This window comes from Barbus barbus (genome assembly GCF_936440315.1).
Source record: "Barbus barbus genome assembly, chromosome: 36".
In the NCBI taxonomy this organism is placed as follows: Eukaryota; Metazoa; Chordata; class Actinopteri; order Cypriniformes; family Cyprinidae; genus Barbus; species Barbus barbus.
In genome coordinates this window covers 24,500,044-24,518,468 of record NC_136714.1, presented here as the reverse complement: position 1 = coordinate 24,518,468, position 18,425 = coordinate 24,500,044, and the positions used below count along the sequence as shown (strand labels likewise).

The 18,425-nt window shown below is 37.3% G+C and overlaps 1 protein-coding gene across 3 annotated transcripts in view; it reads left to right on the top strand.

The window, feature by feature from the left end:
* The window catches only part of LOC306855760 (AP-3 complex subunit beta-1-like), a 66,370-nt gene that overhangs the window by 17,471 nt on the left and 30,474 nt on the right, over nucleotides 1-18,425 (top strand). For 2 of the 3 annotated variants that reach the window (XM_079394608.1, XM_079394607.1), the window contains exons 7-21: nucleotides 2,705-2,887; nucleotides 3,236-3,385; nucleotides 6,228-6,325; nucleotides 6,426-6,480; nucleotides 7,997-8,068; nucleotides 8,212-8,274; nucleotides 8,469-8,601; nucleotides 9,648-9,757; nucleotides 9,871-10,047; nucleotides 10,125-10,311; nucleotides 14,873-15,003; nucleotides 15,163-15,292; nucleotides 15,380-15,539; nucleotides 17,690-17,879; nucleotides 17,986-18,028. In XM_079394608.1, coding sequence (XP_079250734.1) covers nucleotides 2,705-2,887; nucleotides 3,236-3,385; nucleotides 6,228-6,325; nucleotides 6,426-6,480; nucleotides 7,997-8,068; nucleotides 8,212-8,274; nucleotides 8,469-8,601; nucleotides 9,648-9,757; nucleotides 9,871-10,047; nucleotides 10,125-10,311; nucleotides 14,873-15,003; nucleotides 15,163-15,292; nucleotides 15,380-15,539; nucleotides 17,690-17,879; nucleotides 17,986-18,028 — 1,882 coding nt within the window. Of the gene's footprint in view, nucleotides 1-2,704; nucleotides 2,888-3,235; nucleotides 3,386-6,227; nucleotides 6,326-6,425; nucleotides 6,481-7,996; nucleotides 8,069-8,211; nucleotides 8,275-8,468; nucleotides 8,602-9,647; nucleotides 9,758-9,870; nucleotides 10,048-10,124; nucleotides 10,312-14,872; nucleotides 15,004-15,162; nucleotides 15,293-15,379; nucleotides 15,540-17,689; nucleotides 17,919-17,985; nucleotides 18,029-18,425 lie in introns of all 3 variants that reach the window. The other variant, XM_079394606.1, reaches the window with a different exon arrangement.

Genomic DNA, 18,425 nt, shown 5'->3' with positions numbered 1-18,425 from the left:
ACAACTGCAATCAAGCGTTTGCGATAACTTGCAATGAGTCTGTTACAGCGCTGTGGAGGAATTTTGGCCACTCATCTTGGCAGAATTGTTGTAATTCAGCCACATTGGAGGCATCTCAATGGGATTCAGGTCAGGACTTTGACTAGGCCACTCCAAAGTCTTCATTTTGTTTTTCTTCAGCCATTCAGAGGTGGATTTGCTGGTGTGTTTTGGATCATTGTCCTGCTGCAGAACCCAAGATCGCTTCAGCTTGAGGTCACGAACAGATGGCCGGACATTGTCCTTCAGGATTTTTTGGTAGACCGCTGAATTCATGGTTCCATTTATCACAACAAGTCTTCCAGGTCCTGAAGCAGCAAAACAGCCCCAGACCATCACACTACCACCATATTTTACTGCTGGTATGATGTTCTTTTTCTGAAATGCTGTGTTACTTTTACACCAGATGTAATGGGACACACACCTTCCAAAAAGTTCAACTTTTGTCTCATCAGTCCACAGAGTATTTTCCCAAAAGTCTTGGGGATCATCAAGATGTTTTCTGGCAAAACTGAGACGAGCCTTTATGTTATTTTTGCTCAGCAGCGGTTTTCGTCTTGGAACTCTGCCATGCAGGCCATCTTTGCCCAGTCTCTTTCTTATGGTGGAGTCATGAACACTAACCTTAACTGAGGCAACTGAGGCCTGCAGTTCTTTAGATGTTGTTGAAAAACACTTTTTCACACAGGGCCATGTGGGTTTGGATTTTGTTTTCCCTTCATAAAAAAAACCCTTCATTTAAAAACTGTATGTTGTGTTTTCTTGTGTTATCTTTGATTCATATTTAAATTTGTTTGATGATCTGAAACATTAAAGTGTGACAAACATGCAAAAAAATAAAAAATCAGGAAGGGGGCCAACACTTTTTTCACACCACTGTATATCGTCCTAATGCACGGTGAGAAATAGAGTTTGACTGGTTAAAGACTCTCCAAGGACCAGAAAATAGTTGAGTCTCAGGGTCAGAAAACCTTAAAAAAAAAAAACAGCATCTACATCACCACATGTTGATTGGGAGGGTTTCAAGAAAAATTCTCCTAGCTCATCCAAAAACAAACTCCAGCATATTCAGTTATCAGACACGACTGGAACTTCAAATGGGACTGGCTTCTATGGTCAGATGAAACTAAAAAATGCACACAAGGATAAAAAAAGTACCCCATGTGTACAATGAAATATCCTGCTGTATTTTTGATGTTGTGGGCCTATATTTCTGCTGGAGGTCCTGGACATCTTGATTAGACGCATGGCATCATGGATTCTATCAAATACCAACAGATAAAAAATCAATAAGTGACTGACTCTGTTAGAAATCTTATAATGGGCCACGTTTGGATCTTCCAACCGTATAATAATCCAAACACAAACCTCAAAAACAACACAAAAATGGGTCACTGGGCACAAAACCAAGCTTCTGCTGGCCATTCCAGTCCTCTGACCTGAACCCTGTAGAAAATGAGTGAGGTGAACTGAAGAGAAGAAGCATCTGGAGTGATTCTGGATGAAGGAATGGTCTCTGATCTCTTGTCAGGTGTTCTCTAACCTCATCAGACATTATAGGAGACAATTTAGAGCTGTTAAACTGACAAATGGAGGTTTTAAAAAGTATTGAATAAAAGGGTGTCATTAATTGTGGCCAATGTGTATTAGAGAAAAACATTTATTTCATAATGATATTTCCCCCCATTTTAAATTCTTAATATCCAATGAAAGGTTAGATTTTTGTGATTTAAAAAAAAATAAAAGATCAAACGGATTAACAATGCAGATTAATTTTCAGAGCCGCCTTTGATCATATTTACCAAGGGTGCCAATAATTCTGACCTCGACTGTATGTATACATATATACACATAATGTGCACTAACTAACCACTCAGTTCTTGCTTTCTTGTTTTCGCTTTTCTTTACTTTTTAATTTTTGTGTTTGTTTATACGCTAATATTTGTGTTTATCAGTGTAATTTAAATATAATATTTCCCTAATGATTTCAAATGGGTTGTTTTAATCACTGGTCTGTTGATTTGTCGTTTAGGTGCACAAATGTTAATGGGTAGTTTGGGTTTTTTGGTGGATGTAGATGTGGTTAGTTGTTAATTGTTCCTTGAACATTTCTTGAATGTTTCATGTCTCATAAATGATTATAATTGGAAGAAATTCAAAATATCTGATCCTGTGCAAATTGTAATTTATTGTTTTAACAACAGAACTATTGAATTATTGAAAATGTAATGTAATTAGCCAAGAATAAATAATAGCAAATTTATTATAATTATATTTTCATTTATCATTAGTTTTATAAATCATAATATCAATATAATCATATATAAATAAATATTATTTATATAATATTGGTTCAGAGTTATTTGATTGACACCCCTGGAATGTGTGACCACCTATCAAAAAACAAAAATTCAAAACTTGACTTTATTATTGTACCACATAGTGAAAAAACACTTCAAGCTGATTTATAATACAATAGTCAACAGTTGAAGTGGATCAAAACCTTTCTTCAAAGTTGTCCTAAAACCTAAAACCAAAATGCGTTGTTGTCTTAGGACAACTTTGAACTTTTTTGATCCACTTCAATTGTTGACTACTGTATATTAAAGTCTTCTAACAGGTGGCTAAGTTGTAAACCATGCTGTTTATCATGTGTTTTTTGTAGCTGGTTGCTGGCAGCGTGGTGATGGCGTTTGAGGAGGTCTGTCCGGACCGGATTGACCTGATCCATAAGAACTATCGCAAGCTGTGTAACCTGCTGGTGGACGTGGAAGAGTGGGGTCAGGTGGTCATCATACACATGCTGACCCGATACGCCAGGACGCAGTTTGTCAGCCCGTGGAGAGAGGTCAGCTACTGTCTGTGTATTTCATTATTATTTGACTTATTTATATTTTTAAAGCTCAGCTATCAAGATTAGCGGTTTCATTTGAGCACAAATTGCTGCTTGAAATTGACTCATCTGATTTTCATTTTGTTTTCTTTTTCAAAGCTAGCATTGAGGGTTTCAGGTAGGACGGAGGCATCGAGAGGACTTAATATTGTAACTCTGACTGATGTTATGTAGACTGTAGTGATTGTCCCAGGATAGAAAGTTGCTGGTGTTCCTTTTAATAATTTTTAGAGTTGGTATAATGACCTCTGGATTTTTTTTTTTGTTGATGTTTTTATTAATTAATAGTGTGTATGATTGTAGGACGCTGTGTTTGACGAGAACAGCGAGAAAACATTTTATGATTCAGAGGAGGAGAGAAGAGTGGACCAGTCCAAGCTGTACATCATGGATCCAGACCACAGACTCCTGCTCAGAAACACTAAACCACTGTTACAGAGCAGAAACACTGCAGTGAGTACACACACACACACTTGGATAATATTCTTGGACCAAATCTGTCATAATAAGAACAGTAATTATACTATTATAAGTAACTTTTGCAATTTTAAATATTGGTACAACAATGTAACAACGTTCGTAGATTCGGGAAGAAGGAGGCGGGAACCGGCAAACATTCAATGATTTAATAACAAAATAAACAAACGTAAAAGTACAGCGGCAGCCCCTCACGGACGACTGCCGCACACAAAACAAAATAATATCCAGGCCTGGTCCTCTCTCGTCTTCCACTGTCGTCACTCCTCCTCTTATCCTTCCGGAGCTCCTCCGTGGGACTCGAGACCGGTGAGTGTCGCAGGTGTCGCTCATTATCATTAACTCCACCGGCCTCGCTCCGTTCCCACGGCTCTCGGCCCCGCCCCACTCACCACATACCCCCATCGCCCCTCGCAGGCCGGGGGTACCCTCGAGACTGCGCTCTACTCCCCCCCCCCCCCTCCTTCCTGGGGGGGACCCGTCAGGGCGGCCGCGGCGTACCTGGGGGTACGGACAGACGAGGCGAGAGAAAAGGAGACGGAAGGATGAGGAGTGACAGAGACGAGAGAGGGGAGAGAGGAAAAAAAAAAAAAAAAAAATTTGGTCCGGTTCCCGGACACACTGCTGGTTGGTCCTCAACCAGCTGAGAGGCTCTCACTCGCGGTGCCATGCGATGGTACTGGACCTCTTTGGTGGACGGCTCGACGCTCCGCCTCCTGGCGGACGGCGATGGCTCCTCCGGTCGAGGGCAGCCGGCAGCGAGTCCCCCATTCCCTGCTCCTCCCCAATATGGCGGATGGCAGCAGGCTGCGGCCACTCGGCGAATGGCGCCGACTCCTCCGCTCCCTCTCGGACGGCAGCCCCCCTCCTCGACCCAGGAGCACGGCAGCGAGTCTTCCGTCCCACCTGATGTTCCATCGCTCCAGCACCACCGTCGCCTCGGGCAGCCAGCGGCCGTCCCCGCTACTCCCTGCTGCCCGATCTCGTCAGCACCGCGATCCCCCTCAGCAGCGAGGGCTCTCTGACAGCGTGTCCCTCCTTCCTCCCGGGTTTCAGCACCAATGTAACAAAGTTCGTAGGTCGGGAAGAAGGAGGCGGGAACCGGCAAACATTCAATGATTTAATAACAAAATAAACAAACGTAAAAGTACAGCGGCAGCCCCTCACGGATGACTGCCGCACACAAAACACAAAATAATATCCAGGCCTGGTCCTCTCTCGTCTTCCACTGTCGTCACTCCTCCTCTTATCCTTCCGGAGCTCCTCCGTGGGACTCGAGACCGGTGAGTGTCGCAGGTGTCGCTCATTATCATTAACTCCACCGGCCTCGCTCCGTTCCCACGGCTCTCGGCCCCGCCCCACTCACCACAAACAATATTAATTATTATTATTTTTATTATATCACTGTTTTAAATGTCAAAAGCTAATATAGTAAATAAGTTGATTATTTATTAATAACCAAAATATATATTATTTAAATTTTGACATTATTATTAATAATTAATAATAATATTTTTTATCAATATTAGTTAAAATATAATAATATAAAACTATAAAATAATAATACATTATATTATGAAATAAATAATAATAAATTATAAAATAATTAAAAAATAAATTCACAAACAACAATTATTACATTAAATCTTTAATTATTATTATTAAGAATCTTTTATAGGAAATATAGGAGTGTTTTATCTTTTGATCATTTATATATTAATTCTATCAAATATTAGAAATGGAACAAATCTTAAATGGTAGTAATATGACTTCGTATAATGCAATTGATAATTTTATATATAAGCTGTTGTTTTATTATTAAGCCAGATCTCCTTTTTCGCTTCTCAAAGGTTTTAAGAAAAAAAGTTTTAAGATAGGTAGACCTTTTAGTCAATCATTGATGATTTAATTCCTGTAGGAAGGGTTTGCTCCATTTGAACCATTTTCAACTGATAGTTTCATCGTGTCTTCTTTATTAATTCTGTAATATTCCTTTAAGATGCTCACATACTCTTATTTCCACACACATCTGTGCGCTCCAGTTTTCTCGTTCTCCTCTCTCATGCTCGTTCCTGTTCAACTCTGAGCAATAGCAAAGGCCTTCAGGACGCACCTGAGTGTGTGTGTTTTGTGTTTGAGTGCGAGTCTGTGTGTTTGTACATCAGAATATTAGCGGGACCAAGGCTGTATCAGACACAACTCCATCATGTTACACACACTCAGCCTTAGAAATGTGCTCAGAAAACGTTATTCCCTCCTACATCACACACACAGAGTGACTCGAGTGCTCCATCAACCTGGAAGCTCAAGGTCTGTGTGTATGTGTGTGTTTTTGTAGTGTGTGTGTGATATGTTTTGATTAAAACTTGTCCTGCTTTGTTCTACACTCAGTCTGCACTCTGTCTTTATCAGCTCTCTCTCTCTGCTGCTTTAGCGGTTGATGTGTTGAAGTCTGCTGTCCTGTTCGTATATTGGGGTCAAAGTAATTTGGGGAAGACAAAATCATTACATACATAGAAGGCTTCCTAATCTATCACCATCTATCTCTTTTTCAACCTCTCTCAAACCCTCCTCTTCCTCTTTCTCTCACTTCACATGTCACTGGGACTCTCCACCACATCTTCCATTAATCTGTCTTTCTTTCATGAGCTACGTTTTATGTCCACCCATCATTTTCTCACCTTTTTCTCCCTTTATAAAAACATACCATGGAAAAAGTACCGGATTTTAGTTTCTTTGGTATTCTTTTAAGTAACTTACATTTAACATTTAAAGGCGTAGCTCTTCATTTATAACATTAATCATCTCTCTTTGTCAGGTTGTGATGGCAGTATCTCAGCTCTACTGGCATTTGGCTCCTAAACATGAACTCAGTGTCATCACCAAGTCCCTGGTGAGGCTCTTGAGGAACCACAGGTAACACATGCACTCTATGAGATAAATGAGATGGAGATGATATCAAGATCAAATCTGTCAATCTAATTCCTGTTTTTGGTTTCACTCTCGGCTCTTTTAGGGAAGTTCAGTACATTGTGTTGCAGAACATCGCCACCATGTCCATTCAGAGGAAGGTACTACAGACTCGCTGAAACATTCATCCTGCTTTTCTCACGAAATCTGAATATATTATGAACAATGTTGTTGATTTAGAATCAGTTAGGCCTAAATGCATTAGTCCATTTGGTAAACACTGAGGTAAAATTAGAGGCAGGCCTCAATTCTGAAGGAAGTCATGAGGTAAAATATGAAGTAAATGGCAAGGTTAGATTTTAGGTAAACATTGAGGTAAAATCAGAAGTGGGCCTTAATTTTGAGGGATATCATGAAGTAAAATATGAAATAAATCATAACATAAGATCTGAGGTAAAATCAGAAGTAGGGCTCAATTCTGTGAGAAGTCATGAAGTAAAATATCAAGTGAGTCTCGAGTTAAGATGCAAGTTCAAAGGTCATCCTCAATTCTGAGAGAACTCATGAGGTAAAATATGGAGTAAATTGCAAGGTAATATCTGAGGTAAACACTGAGGTAAAATCAGAGGTAGGACTCAATTCTGAGGGAATTCTTGAGGTAAAATATTAAATGAATCATTTGGCGTAAACACTGAGGTAAAATCAAAGGGTAGGCCTCATTTCTGGGGGAAATCATGAGATAAAATATGAAAAGGAAAAGGAATAGATGTGTGGCCAAGTATGGTGTCCCATACTCAGAATTTGTGCTCTGCATTTCACCTAAGTGCACACACACACACAGTTGGGGGTTCGGTGCCTTGCTCAAGGGTCTCGCCTCAGTTGTGATATTTAGGGTAGAAGAGAGCACTGGTCATTCACTCCCCCCACCTACAATCCCTGCCTGTACAGACAACTTTTGGGTTACAATTTGGCAACAATTGCCCCCCTAAGTAAATCTTACGGTAAGATCTGAGATCTCAATTTTAAGGGAAATCCTGAGGTGAAATATGAAGTAAATTGCAGGGTAAGAAATGGGGTTAGGCTTCAATTATGTCCCAAGCAAACTAAGGGTAGTATCTAACATGAAATGTGTGATAAATTCAGTGTATCTTCTGAGGCAAATGCTGAGTTAGAAATTGAGGTATATACCTAAATTAAGCCACAAATAAACTGAGGTAATGTCTAAGAAAAACCTTGAGGTACAATCTGAGGTATCAGTCGAAGTAAATGTTCAATACAAATTTGAGGTAGAGCCAAATTAGTCCTGAAATGTACTGAAGTAATGTCTGAGGAAAAACCTGAGGTAAAATCTGGAGTATTGGTTGGTTAAACACTGACTGAAAATGAGAGATACATATTTGATGTAAATGAAGTATAATCTGAAGTGAATACTAAGGGCAATAGTCTGAGTGTACAGTGGGTCTAAATTTTGAAATAAACTGAAATTTTCTTAGATAAACTATGTGTTAAAACTGAGGTGTGCAGGTAAAATGTGTGGTAAAAGAGAAAATGGTAAACACTGATGTAGAATCTGAGGTAAAGTCTTTAGGTAATCACTAAGGTTGAAAACAAGAATCTAATGTACACACTACTATCCGAGGTAGCCCTGAGGTAATGGCTGTGCTGTTTTTTTTTAAGGGAATGTTTGAGCCCTTCATGAAGAGCTTCTATGTGAGATCTACAGATGCAACGCACATCAAAACACTAAAGGTGAAACATAGACTTACCTTCATTCAGTCTTTGTGCTTGTGTTGAAGTGCTGTGTTAATGTACAGTGACCTTGAAATTGTCATATCTGCTGCTGATGTTTTCTGTCTTCTCTGATATTTTTCGCGTTTGTTTAAATCCTTTAGCTGGAGATTTTGACTAACCTGGCTAATGAAGCAAACATCTCCACCATACTGAGAGAATTCCAGGTAAACTTTAATAAATGAAATTGATTCTTAAGGGGAAAAAAATGTTGAGATGAATCTTAAGGTGAAGTCTTAGGTAAATTCTGAGGTTTGAATACTTTTATGATGCCTAAAAATCCAGTGTTGGTAGACAGCTCATAAGATTTAGAAACTCAGCTGAGGAATAGCAGTTTTAAGCAGCTATGTTTGTGTTCCAGACATACGTGAAGAGTCAGGATAAGGCGTTTGCGGCGGCCACCATCCAGGCCATCGGCCGTTGTGCCACTAACATCTCTGAAGTGACCGACACCTGCCTCAACGGCCTGGTCCTGCTGCTGTCCAACAGAGACGGTAATCACACACTAACCTCACTGGAGCCTTTTGCTTTTGAAGTTATTGTTTCGTTATTAACAGCAGTGCTTCTGGTTGCCTCCAGATGGCAATATGAAGAAGTTCAATGTTTTGCAGTGTAAAGACAAAATTTTACGATAAAGATACAGCCATTATCTCCAGAGATGAAAATGTGAATATTCTTTCTGAAAATGCATGTCACAGTCTCAATATTTAAAAAATAAAATAAAATTCTATGTATATGTGTAAAACTTCAATATATAGCTTTCATATTTATTGAAAGGGGAAAAAGAAAGCGATTTGTGATTTATGGACGAATTTCTTGAATTTAAATCATTCTAATAGAAAGCCCATTTATTCTTTATTCAGAAAATATATATAAATGGACAATTTTAAAATAATTTATCCTTGAATAGTTGTAGAATTTTTACATTACATTGAAATATTCTAAATAATTGTTATTAGTACTATTTTTATTATTATTTTAGGTATGTGTATATTTTTGCATGTTATTGTGTTTTTTTTAAAGACAATTTATTTAAACATTATTGTAAACAATGTATTGAAATTATATTGTAATCATATTTTTTTTTAATTGATTGATTTGTTGATTTTGCTATGAATGTAGCTGCTCATAAGGCATTAAATCATAAACAAAATCAAAATATAAATATATAGTTGAATATAAATAATATTTAACATACAAATTGCACACAGTGTACAACTGGTAAAAGTAGAAAACACTAAAAATATAGTTCCTTAAATATTTAAAGCGTAAAATATGGTAAACTGCTGCATTTACCTTACAAAATGGATCACAAGGACTTGATTTATCAGACTTGAAATTATTCTCTAAAGCTACTGTGCATATAATAGAGGACATTTATATGTAGGAGCGTGTGTATTAATTCCTCACCTCAAAAATGTAGTTAAGTTGCTGCTTGGTTACCTCCTCAACACTGGTTATTTCAGTTTGTTACTGTTACTACAGTAAAAACATAGTATATTGGCTTATCGGTGTATTCATGTGTTTCTTCTCTTCGTAGAGACCGTTGTTGCAGAGAGCGTTGTTGTCATCAAGAAACTTCTGCAGACACAGCCGTCACAGCACAGTGACATCATCAAACACATGGCCAAACTCTTCGACAACATCACTGTGAGACACAAGTGCAATATTACACAACTGTAGTGTTATTTTGTGTGCAGCTGTGGTCTCGTTAACAATTAACACATGATGTTCTGTGTATACTGTGTCCATTTCTTCTTTAGGTCCCGATGGCGAGGGCCAGCATCCTGTGGCTGATGGGTGAATACTGTGAACACGTGCCTAAAATCGCCCCTGACGTCCTGCGAAAGATGGCCAAGACCTTCACCAGCGAGGAGGACATTGTCAAACTCCAGACGGTCAACCTTGCTGCCAAACTCTACTTGACCAATTCCAAACAGGTAAAATCAAATCACACTTTGGGTGGGTGTGTGTTTTGGTTATGTCTTATCTTACTTTTTGTTTTTATCTCATACAGACTAAACTACTGACTCAATACATTTTGAACTTGGGCAAGTACGATCAGAACTATGACATCAGAGACCGAACGCGGTTCATTCGTCAGCTGATTGTCCCAAACGAGAAGAGCGGAGCCCTGAGCAAATATGCTCGCCGCATCCTGATGGCGCCCAAACCGGCTCCTGTCCTGCAGTCTGCCTTCAAAGGTAACAATCTTGAAAAGTCATATAGAGGCATTTATATTTCTGTAGTGAATATATAGGCTACTTTTTTTGGTAGTTAAGTACGGTATTAAACATTTATGTATTTTTTTTTTTTAATCCTCTAGAAATAGCTTTTTGTTATTGCAATCTATGTAAAAATTATTTTAAAAATTGAATGAAACCGCAAAGTGTGTAGGTTTTCAGGCCTGAAAATTTGTTAAATCATATAAATTTCTGTAGTGAATAAATATTTTGAATTAGGTAGTAAAAAATACTAGTAAAATAGGTAGTAAAATATTTTACCAACTAGAAATTACTTTTTGTTGTTGCATTCTCTGTAAAATACTTATTTAAAATACTTTATTAAAAAATAAATAAATGTAACTGAAGATAATGTAGATCTTCAGACTTGGGAAAGTTATAAAGTGTTGTGTAAATTTCTATTGTGAATATAAATTTTGTTTTGTAGTCTAGTACTGTTGTAAAATATTTTAGTAGAATATTTTATCAGCTAGAAATAGCTTTTTGTTATTGCAATCTCTGTAAAATACTTTTTTAAAAATGAATGAAACTGCAAATAACGTAGATTTTCAGGCCTGGCGTTATGTAGTAGACAAAAATAGTAAAATATTTTATCAGCTAGAAATTACAGTTTGTAGTTGCAGCTTCTATAAAGTGATTTTTATTTTTTTTTATAAATTATTATATATATACACACAGGTATATCTAAAAAAATTTGAATATCGTGAACTTATTTCAAAAAGTGAAACTTTCATATATATTTTACATTCATTTGAGTTTCATTAAATGACCATCCCTACAGTATAAATTCCGGGTATCTCTTGTTCTTTGAAAGCACAATAATGGGGAAGACTGCTGACTTGGCAATGGTCCAGAAGACGATCATTGACACCCTCCACAAAGAGGGTAAGTCATAGAAGGTCATTACTGAAAGGAGTGGCTCTTCAAAGAGTGCTGTATCAAAGCATATTAAATGCAAAGTTGACTGGAAGAAATTGGGTAGGAAAAGGTGCACAAGCAACGGCGATGACCGCAAGCTTGAGAATTCTGTCAAGCAAAGCTGATTCAAACACTTGGGAGAGCTTCACAAGGAGTGGATTGAAGCTGGAGTCAGTGCATCAAGAGTCACTATGCTCAGATGTCTTCAGGAAAAGAGCTACCAAGCCACTTCTGAAACAGAAATAACGTCAGAAGCATCTTACCTGGGCTGTGGAGAAAAAGAACTGGACTGTTGCTCAGTGGTCCAAAGTCCTCTTTTCAAATAAATTTAAATTTTGTATTTCATTTGGAAATCAATGTCTGGAGTCTGGAGAGGCACAGAACCCAAGCTGCTTGAAGTCCTGCTTTGAAGTTTCCACAGTCAGTGATGATTTGGGGTGCCGTGACATCTGCTGGTGTTGGTCCATTGTGTCTTATCAAGTCCAGAGTCAATGCAGCTGTCTACCAGGAGATTTTGGAGCACTTTATGCTTCCATCTGCTGACAAGCTTTATGGAGATACTGATTTCCTTTTCCAGCAGGACTGCTGCCCACAGTGCAAAAAACACTTTCAAGTGGTTTGCTGACCATGATATTACTGTGCTTGATTGGCCAGCAAACATGCCTGACCTGAACCCCTGATGGAATCTATGGTATATTTTTTAAGAGAAAGATGATAAACAGTCGATCCAACAATACAGACGAGCTGAAGGCTCAATAGTGCCTCAGCAGAGCCACAGGCTGATCGCTTCCATGCCATTCCTCAGTGATGCTGGAGTTTGTGCTATAGGAGCCCTGAGTGCATAAATGAAAATACTTTAAAGAACTTGAAATTTTCTGCTTTGCAAATCCTTTTTTTGATTGATCTTAGGAAAAATTATAATATTTTGAGATACTGGATTTTGAATTTCATGAGCTGTAAGCTCTAATCATCAAAATTAAAACAAAACAACCTTTGAAATGCCTTACTTTGCATGTAATGAATCTAAAATATATATGAAAGTTTCACTTTTTGAAATAAGTTACAAAAAAATGCAGTTTTTCACGATATTCAGATTTTTTGAGATGACTCAGACTCAGGCCTGCGAAAGCCATTCATTTCAGTCATTTCAATTTCTATAGTTAATATATTGATTTTTAAAAATTAATGAAAAACTGCAGCTAATGTAGGTTTTCAAGCCTGGAAAAGTTAAGCATCAATTATTTTTTTCTAGTGTTATTTATTTATTTATTTAATTTTATTGCAAGTTCAGTAGTAAAATATTTATTTTCTTTTCTATATCAGCTAGAAATGACTTTTTATTGCAATCAAATTTCTTTTTAACTGCAAATGATTTTAAAGCTGAGTGAAACTGCAAAACAAATGTAGTGTTTCATGTCTGGAAAAGTCGTAAAGAATAATTTAAGTATCTGTAGTGAATATAAATTATAATATGATATAATATTAAAAAATATGATTTTTTACAAGTGATTGAAATTTAGTGGTCAAGCTAAGGAATGCAAGATTCAAACCTACAACCTTTAATTTACCAACACAGATCTGTAACCTCTGGCCTATATTGCTCACCTTTAAAGATTTGTTGCATGATGAAACAGCTGGAGCAGTTAAAAGTGTCCAAAGCCGTCAGTTAACCGTCATGCTCTGATTCTAAATGACACGACCACATCTATACGAACTCAAGAGTTCTGCTTATATCGATTTCTCCCACTTCTCTCTTATTTCATCATTCCATTCAAGCAGGGCTTCAGAACTGAAACACACAACGCTGCCATGGGAATTCATCCCCGCAGGCCATGACAGCAGTGCTAACCCGTAAACATCAATACAGCACGCAGAAATACTCTGCAACCGATTCTATCAAATGCCAGTTATTTTTTCCCGCCTCTGAACTGTTTTTTTTTTTTCCTCCAGATTAGCTGTTTGGATTTGTAGGCTACTCCTTCTGTTCCTCCTGTGCAGAATTGAATTGTTGGATTCGGTGTAATTTGATAACAGTCGAACCTGGGCGTCCCGTCCGCCCAGCATACGCCCACACGTTGATTTACTACTACCTCCTGTACATTCATGCACTTCACCTGCAATCAAACGGGAGTAATTACGCTCACGAGCAGGAAAAGGGTGTTACTCATTTGCTCCTGTAGCTACACGGATGGACGGATGGATGGATTTGGGTTTAGCGTGAAGGATGCACTCCGTGTGATTGATGCCGGCTGTCGCTGGGGGTAATTTTTGTTGTGCTGAGTATCGTTCTCGGTGCTTGGTAAAGCGTGTCCCGCTCTTAATAGGAGGTAATAAAGTTTGTAAGGGCTGATTATGCTTCGCTGTGATGAAACTCATAGCGACACGTCTTTGTGTGTTTTTTTAAGTCATGTGATGACGCAGGTTGTGACATGATCTGTGCGATGAAGGCGAATCATCAATAGTCCGAATTGATAATCTACCGATCTCAAATCTGTGCTGCTGTTTCCGGCTCTAATTTGTTTTAATACAATGAGTTCATGATTATCCCCATGGTAACTATAGATTAAAATAAATTAGAATACTGAATCATACACCCATTAGTCTTTATTTCATTAATGCGGTATAAATTTACCCTATAACATTTGCGAGACATTTAACTCCTGCTGTCATTCTTAATATTGGTGGTTTAGATGCGCTGTGTGCGCTGCCGTTTTTCACTCATGTTTATATTCTGCAGAGCCGCAGTGATTATGTGTTCATATACCTTGCTTATTACGGGACGTAGCCGGCGTATTGTGAGAAGGGCACACGGGCAGACCTGAATGCTGTGGCATTTCTGCCAGTTTAATGTCAATTACCCAGCAGGTCTCCTGAAGGCCTGTGCGGACACTTATTGCTTTTTTGTTTATTATGACAAAGAAGTACAGTAGTACCCAGAGTTGGATGCATAAACTAGAAGATCTGAGTTATTAGTCTTGCATAGCAAAACTTTTGACAGTTTGCTTGTTCAACACCAGTATGGTTTGTTTTCAAACTTTTTATGCCACATTTATGATGAAACCATAAAGGCAGCTGAATATATATTAGTTTAGATTGGAGTAGATTCAACTTTATTGTGATATTATACACACAATGACTCTTCTTGATTGTATCCTTAATGAAATATTATAATTAAAATTGTTATATTAATAAATTATTAATAATTAAAGTGAAAAATAAATATATATTAAAGTTATGTTTCATATTATCTGGAAAATATTTACTAAATATTTAAGTTGACACTTGATTTTTCTGTTAGTAGAATATAATAATTTGTGATTTTAAAAGCGTGATATCAGTGTTTAGAAAGCAGAATCAAATGGCATTTCAGGAAATTTTAATGTTTTTTATTTTACACTTATAAATTATTATCATTTATTTGTACTTGTACTTTATAATTTTTGAATTACCTTCAATAAAATGTTTTACCATTTAATTGATGTTTGTGTTAGCGGATGGCCAAATTAGCTGGTGTTGATTTGATATTAAATGTTTTTGGCCACTGCATAATATTTGATGGTATCAACATATATTTACCTATCTATCTCTTTGTCATTTTTTTTAGATCGAGACCAGTTTCAGCTTGGCACGCTCTCTCATACGCTTAATTCCCAGGCCAATGGATACCTGGAGCTTTCTGATTGGCCAGCTGTCGCTCCTGACCAATCAGTGAGAAATGTGGAGGTAGTAGAACCGGTAAGACTCCCTTTTATTTTTAAAAGATAATCCTCTCATAATGTTAAAATGTCTTACGTTATTAAAGGGCCTCAGCATACAGTTCATTCACAGTGCAGTGATGTTACCAAGACTCAAATTATTATGCCCTCATTTCCTGTTCATTTGTGACTGGGGCAGGTAAAAGAGGCCGGAGCACCAGCGCTTGGTAAATCCAAAACTCGCAAATCAGATGAGAAGTTCTACTCTGATTCTGAAGAGGAGGAAGAGGGAAGCAGAAGTGAGGACAGCAGTAGCAGCAGCACTGAAGGTAAAACATGACCTTTGGCTTGTTTAGTGTAAAAGGATGTTTTAGCAAATTTGAGGTTTGTCTTAACCTGTTTTTGTGTACATATAGAATCAGAAAGCGAATCTGAAAGTGAGGAGAACAGCAATGATTCAAACAAGAGCAGCTCCAGCCAATCGGAGAAGAGCTCTAGTGAATCAGACTCAGAAAAGAAGAAGAAAACGCTAAAAAACAAAAAACTACAACAGCAGAAACCGGACAGCAAAGACAGGTATTGGTCTCACTCAGTGTAAAATACCTCATTTAAATTAACCAGTCATGACCTTGCTCTGTTTCCCACCGGCCAATCACATTCATTCTTTCTAAATAAATTCCCGTCAGTTTTTACATTTAATTTAAGATACATAGCAAATGTACACTACTCAAAAAAAGTTTGGGGTCAGTAAGATGTTTTTTTTTAAAGAAATTAATAATTTTATTTAGCAAGGATGCATTAAATCTATTAAAAGTAACAGTAAAGAGATATTTCAATTAAATTCAGTTTCAATTAAATGAGCAGAAAATCAGCATATTAGAATAATTTCTGAAGGATCATGTGACACTGAAGACTGGAGTAATGATGAAGGAATAAATTACATTCTGAAATGTTCAAATAGAAACCACTTATTTTAAATTGTAATATTTCATTATTACACTATTTGATCAAATAAATGCAGCATTGCTGAGCATAAGAGACTTCTTTCAAAAACATTCAAAAATTCAACCCCAAACTTTCCAACTGTATTGTATTTTTAGAAATCAGCCATTTATATTTATACCAGACACTGCATTTTTTTCAATTAAATAGATGCATCACTTATGCATAAAACTTCATTAAAAGTCATGCATGTTTACTGAACACCCATTGAACTCTACCGACAAAGTAAGCGGTCTGAATTCCAGCGCTTTATACTTGCACCTCATGCTATTGCCGTTTATGTGCATAAATATATAGACAGATGGTATGTGAGATTGACTTTGGTAATTTTAACCGCATATATGGGTGTGTTTTGCTCAAGTGTGCACACAAGTGGATGCACAATGTACAACTTGGGTTTTATATATGTGCTGGAGGTAAATAATGTGTGTGTTCAGTGTGTGTGTTTGTGTGATTGTGTATGCTGCAGCATAAAACGTGACTAATAAAATGTGGCACCAATAATCTCCCCCTCCATCTGTTCATACGCACACATACACTCACACTCTCTCTCTCTCTTTCTCTCGCTCACAATAAGGATATTTTCTCAGTAATTTAACATTTTCGCTGGCCCCACCACAAATAAAATGTATTTTATTTTTAGCAAAGCATTTCTGTGTGCCAAAATTAATATTTATATTTTTCATAGCATTTTTAGTTTGCTTGAGTTTCAAAATACAAAAATATCTGTGAATTGAGTAGCTGTAATGCAACTCAATAAATGCACATTTTGTTTTGAAAAGAAGTGGCATACAATGCATATCATTTATTTATCAGTTTTTGATTTTCAACCCGTTTTTAGTGATGCTTCCGGAACTATCAAAAGTCACTTTTGCAATTTTGCTAACATTAGTAATAAATTTAAAATCAGCAGAATATGTTTAGTTCATCATATAAACCCAAATGTTTATATTTGCAAGGCATAAAACACACAAACTTGATGACTTTTTCTATCCTGTCCACACACAGAGTTTGCACTGTTAATTGTTGTGATGTAACGTTCCTGTAGTTGACCCTGCTGCCTTTATTAGAGGCGGTAATTAAACAGCTAACACACACACACACACAAACATTACACTGTTTGCCTGTTTTGTTTGCTGTTCTGTCATTATTGTGCATAATTTAAGGCTCTCGCCTCCATCCTCAACTACCGTGAAATGCGCTCATTAATACACACACACAACCTGGTTTAATGCTGCCGTTGAACTGTGCACACTTCAGTTAGATGGTCTCTGTGTGTGTGTGTGTGTGTGTGTGTGTGTGTGTGTGTCACTTGTTCAGAGTAAATGAAATCCAAAGGCCAAATTAATCCATCTAATCATCTTACAATTAAACAGACATTGTTCCCTCTGCTAATTTAGCCAACCTTCTCTCTTGTACTCTCTCTCTGTATCAAACGACGTCCCTTTTTATGCTTGAATATTGAAATGTTCTTTTTTAATGGCTAATTGTTGAACCGTTTTTTTAGGTTGTCAAAAATGACCCGGAAATAAATATTTAAACATGTTTTCACATCATTAATTGTAGTGTTTAGTGCATAAGAAACTCTTAAAAGGAAGGTAATAGATGAAATTTAGAAGTGAAGTGTGTTTACTGGATGTTTTGCAGTTATTAATTTGTCTGGTGAACTCAAACAAATAGTTCAGTTGTTTCTGTGTCTCTGTGTGTGTGTGTAACTCGAATAGGAAACAGAAGAATGGGAACGCAGTAAAGAGTGAATTCAGATCCGAAAGTGAATCAGCCTCTGAGAATTCTGAGAGTTCATCTGAATCCGGATCAGAATCTGGATCGGAATTAGATTCAGATTCAGACTCAGGAACAGATCAGAAGAAAAACACAAGGTCTAAACCTGTGGAGTCTAAACAAGTCACAAAGGTGAGAAGAACAAGAGAGTCCAAGCACATGTCCGGAGTTGTGAGTATGAAGTTGTGCTGTATTTTAATCTGCATGTGTAACATCTGGCATCCATGTTTCTTTGCAGCAGGTTGAGAAAAAGGAAGCGTCTCTGCTTGATCTGGATGACTGTGAGTTGCTTTCTGAGTTTATTTTAATTGTACTGTTTTCTTTTTGTTATAATTTTGTGATTTATAATGACTTTTTCCAAACCCCATTGAACTGTCTGTGGTCTACATAGTGATTTCTAAAATGAAAATCCCATTCATTTTCTCCATAGGGGAATTGATTTTGAATGATAACTTGTATAACTTTAAAGACAGACCTGCTTTGAGCTACGAGCTTGTTAATCTGTGGTATATGCTTCTGTTGAAGCCATCAGCCTGCATTATTTCATCTTATTTTTAAAATAATCATGTTAAACCTCATAATTCCTTGTGAAAAAGTTCATAACCCATGATCTCCACCAAAATAACTTTTTACTGCCCTCCAACTTCCATGAAGCACTACGAATTATCAGTCTCCCTA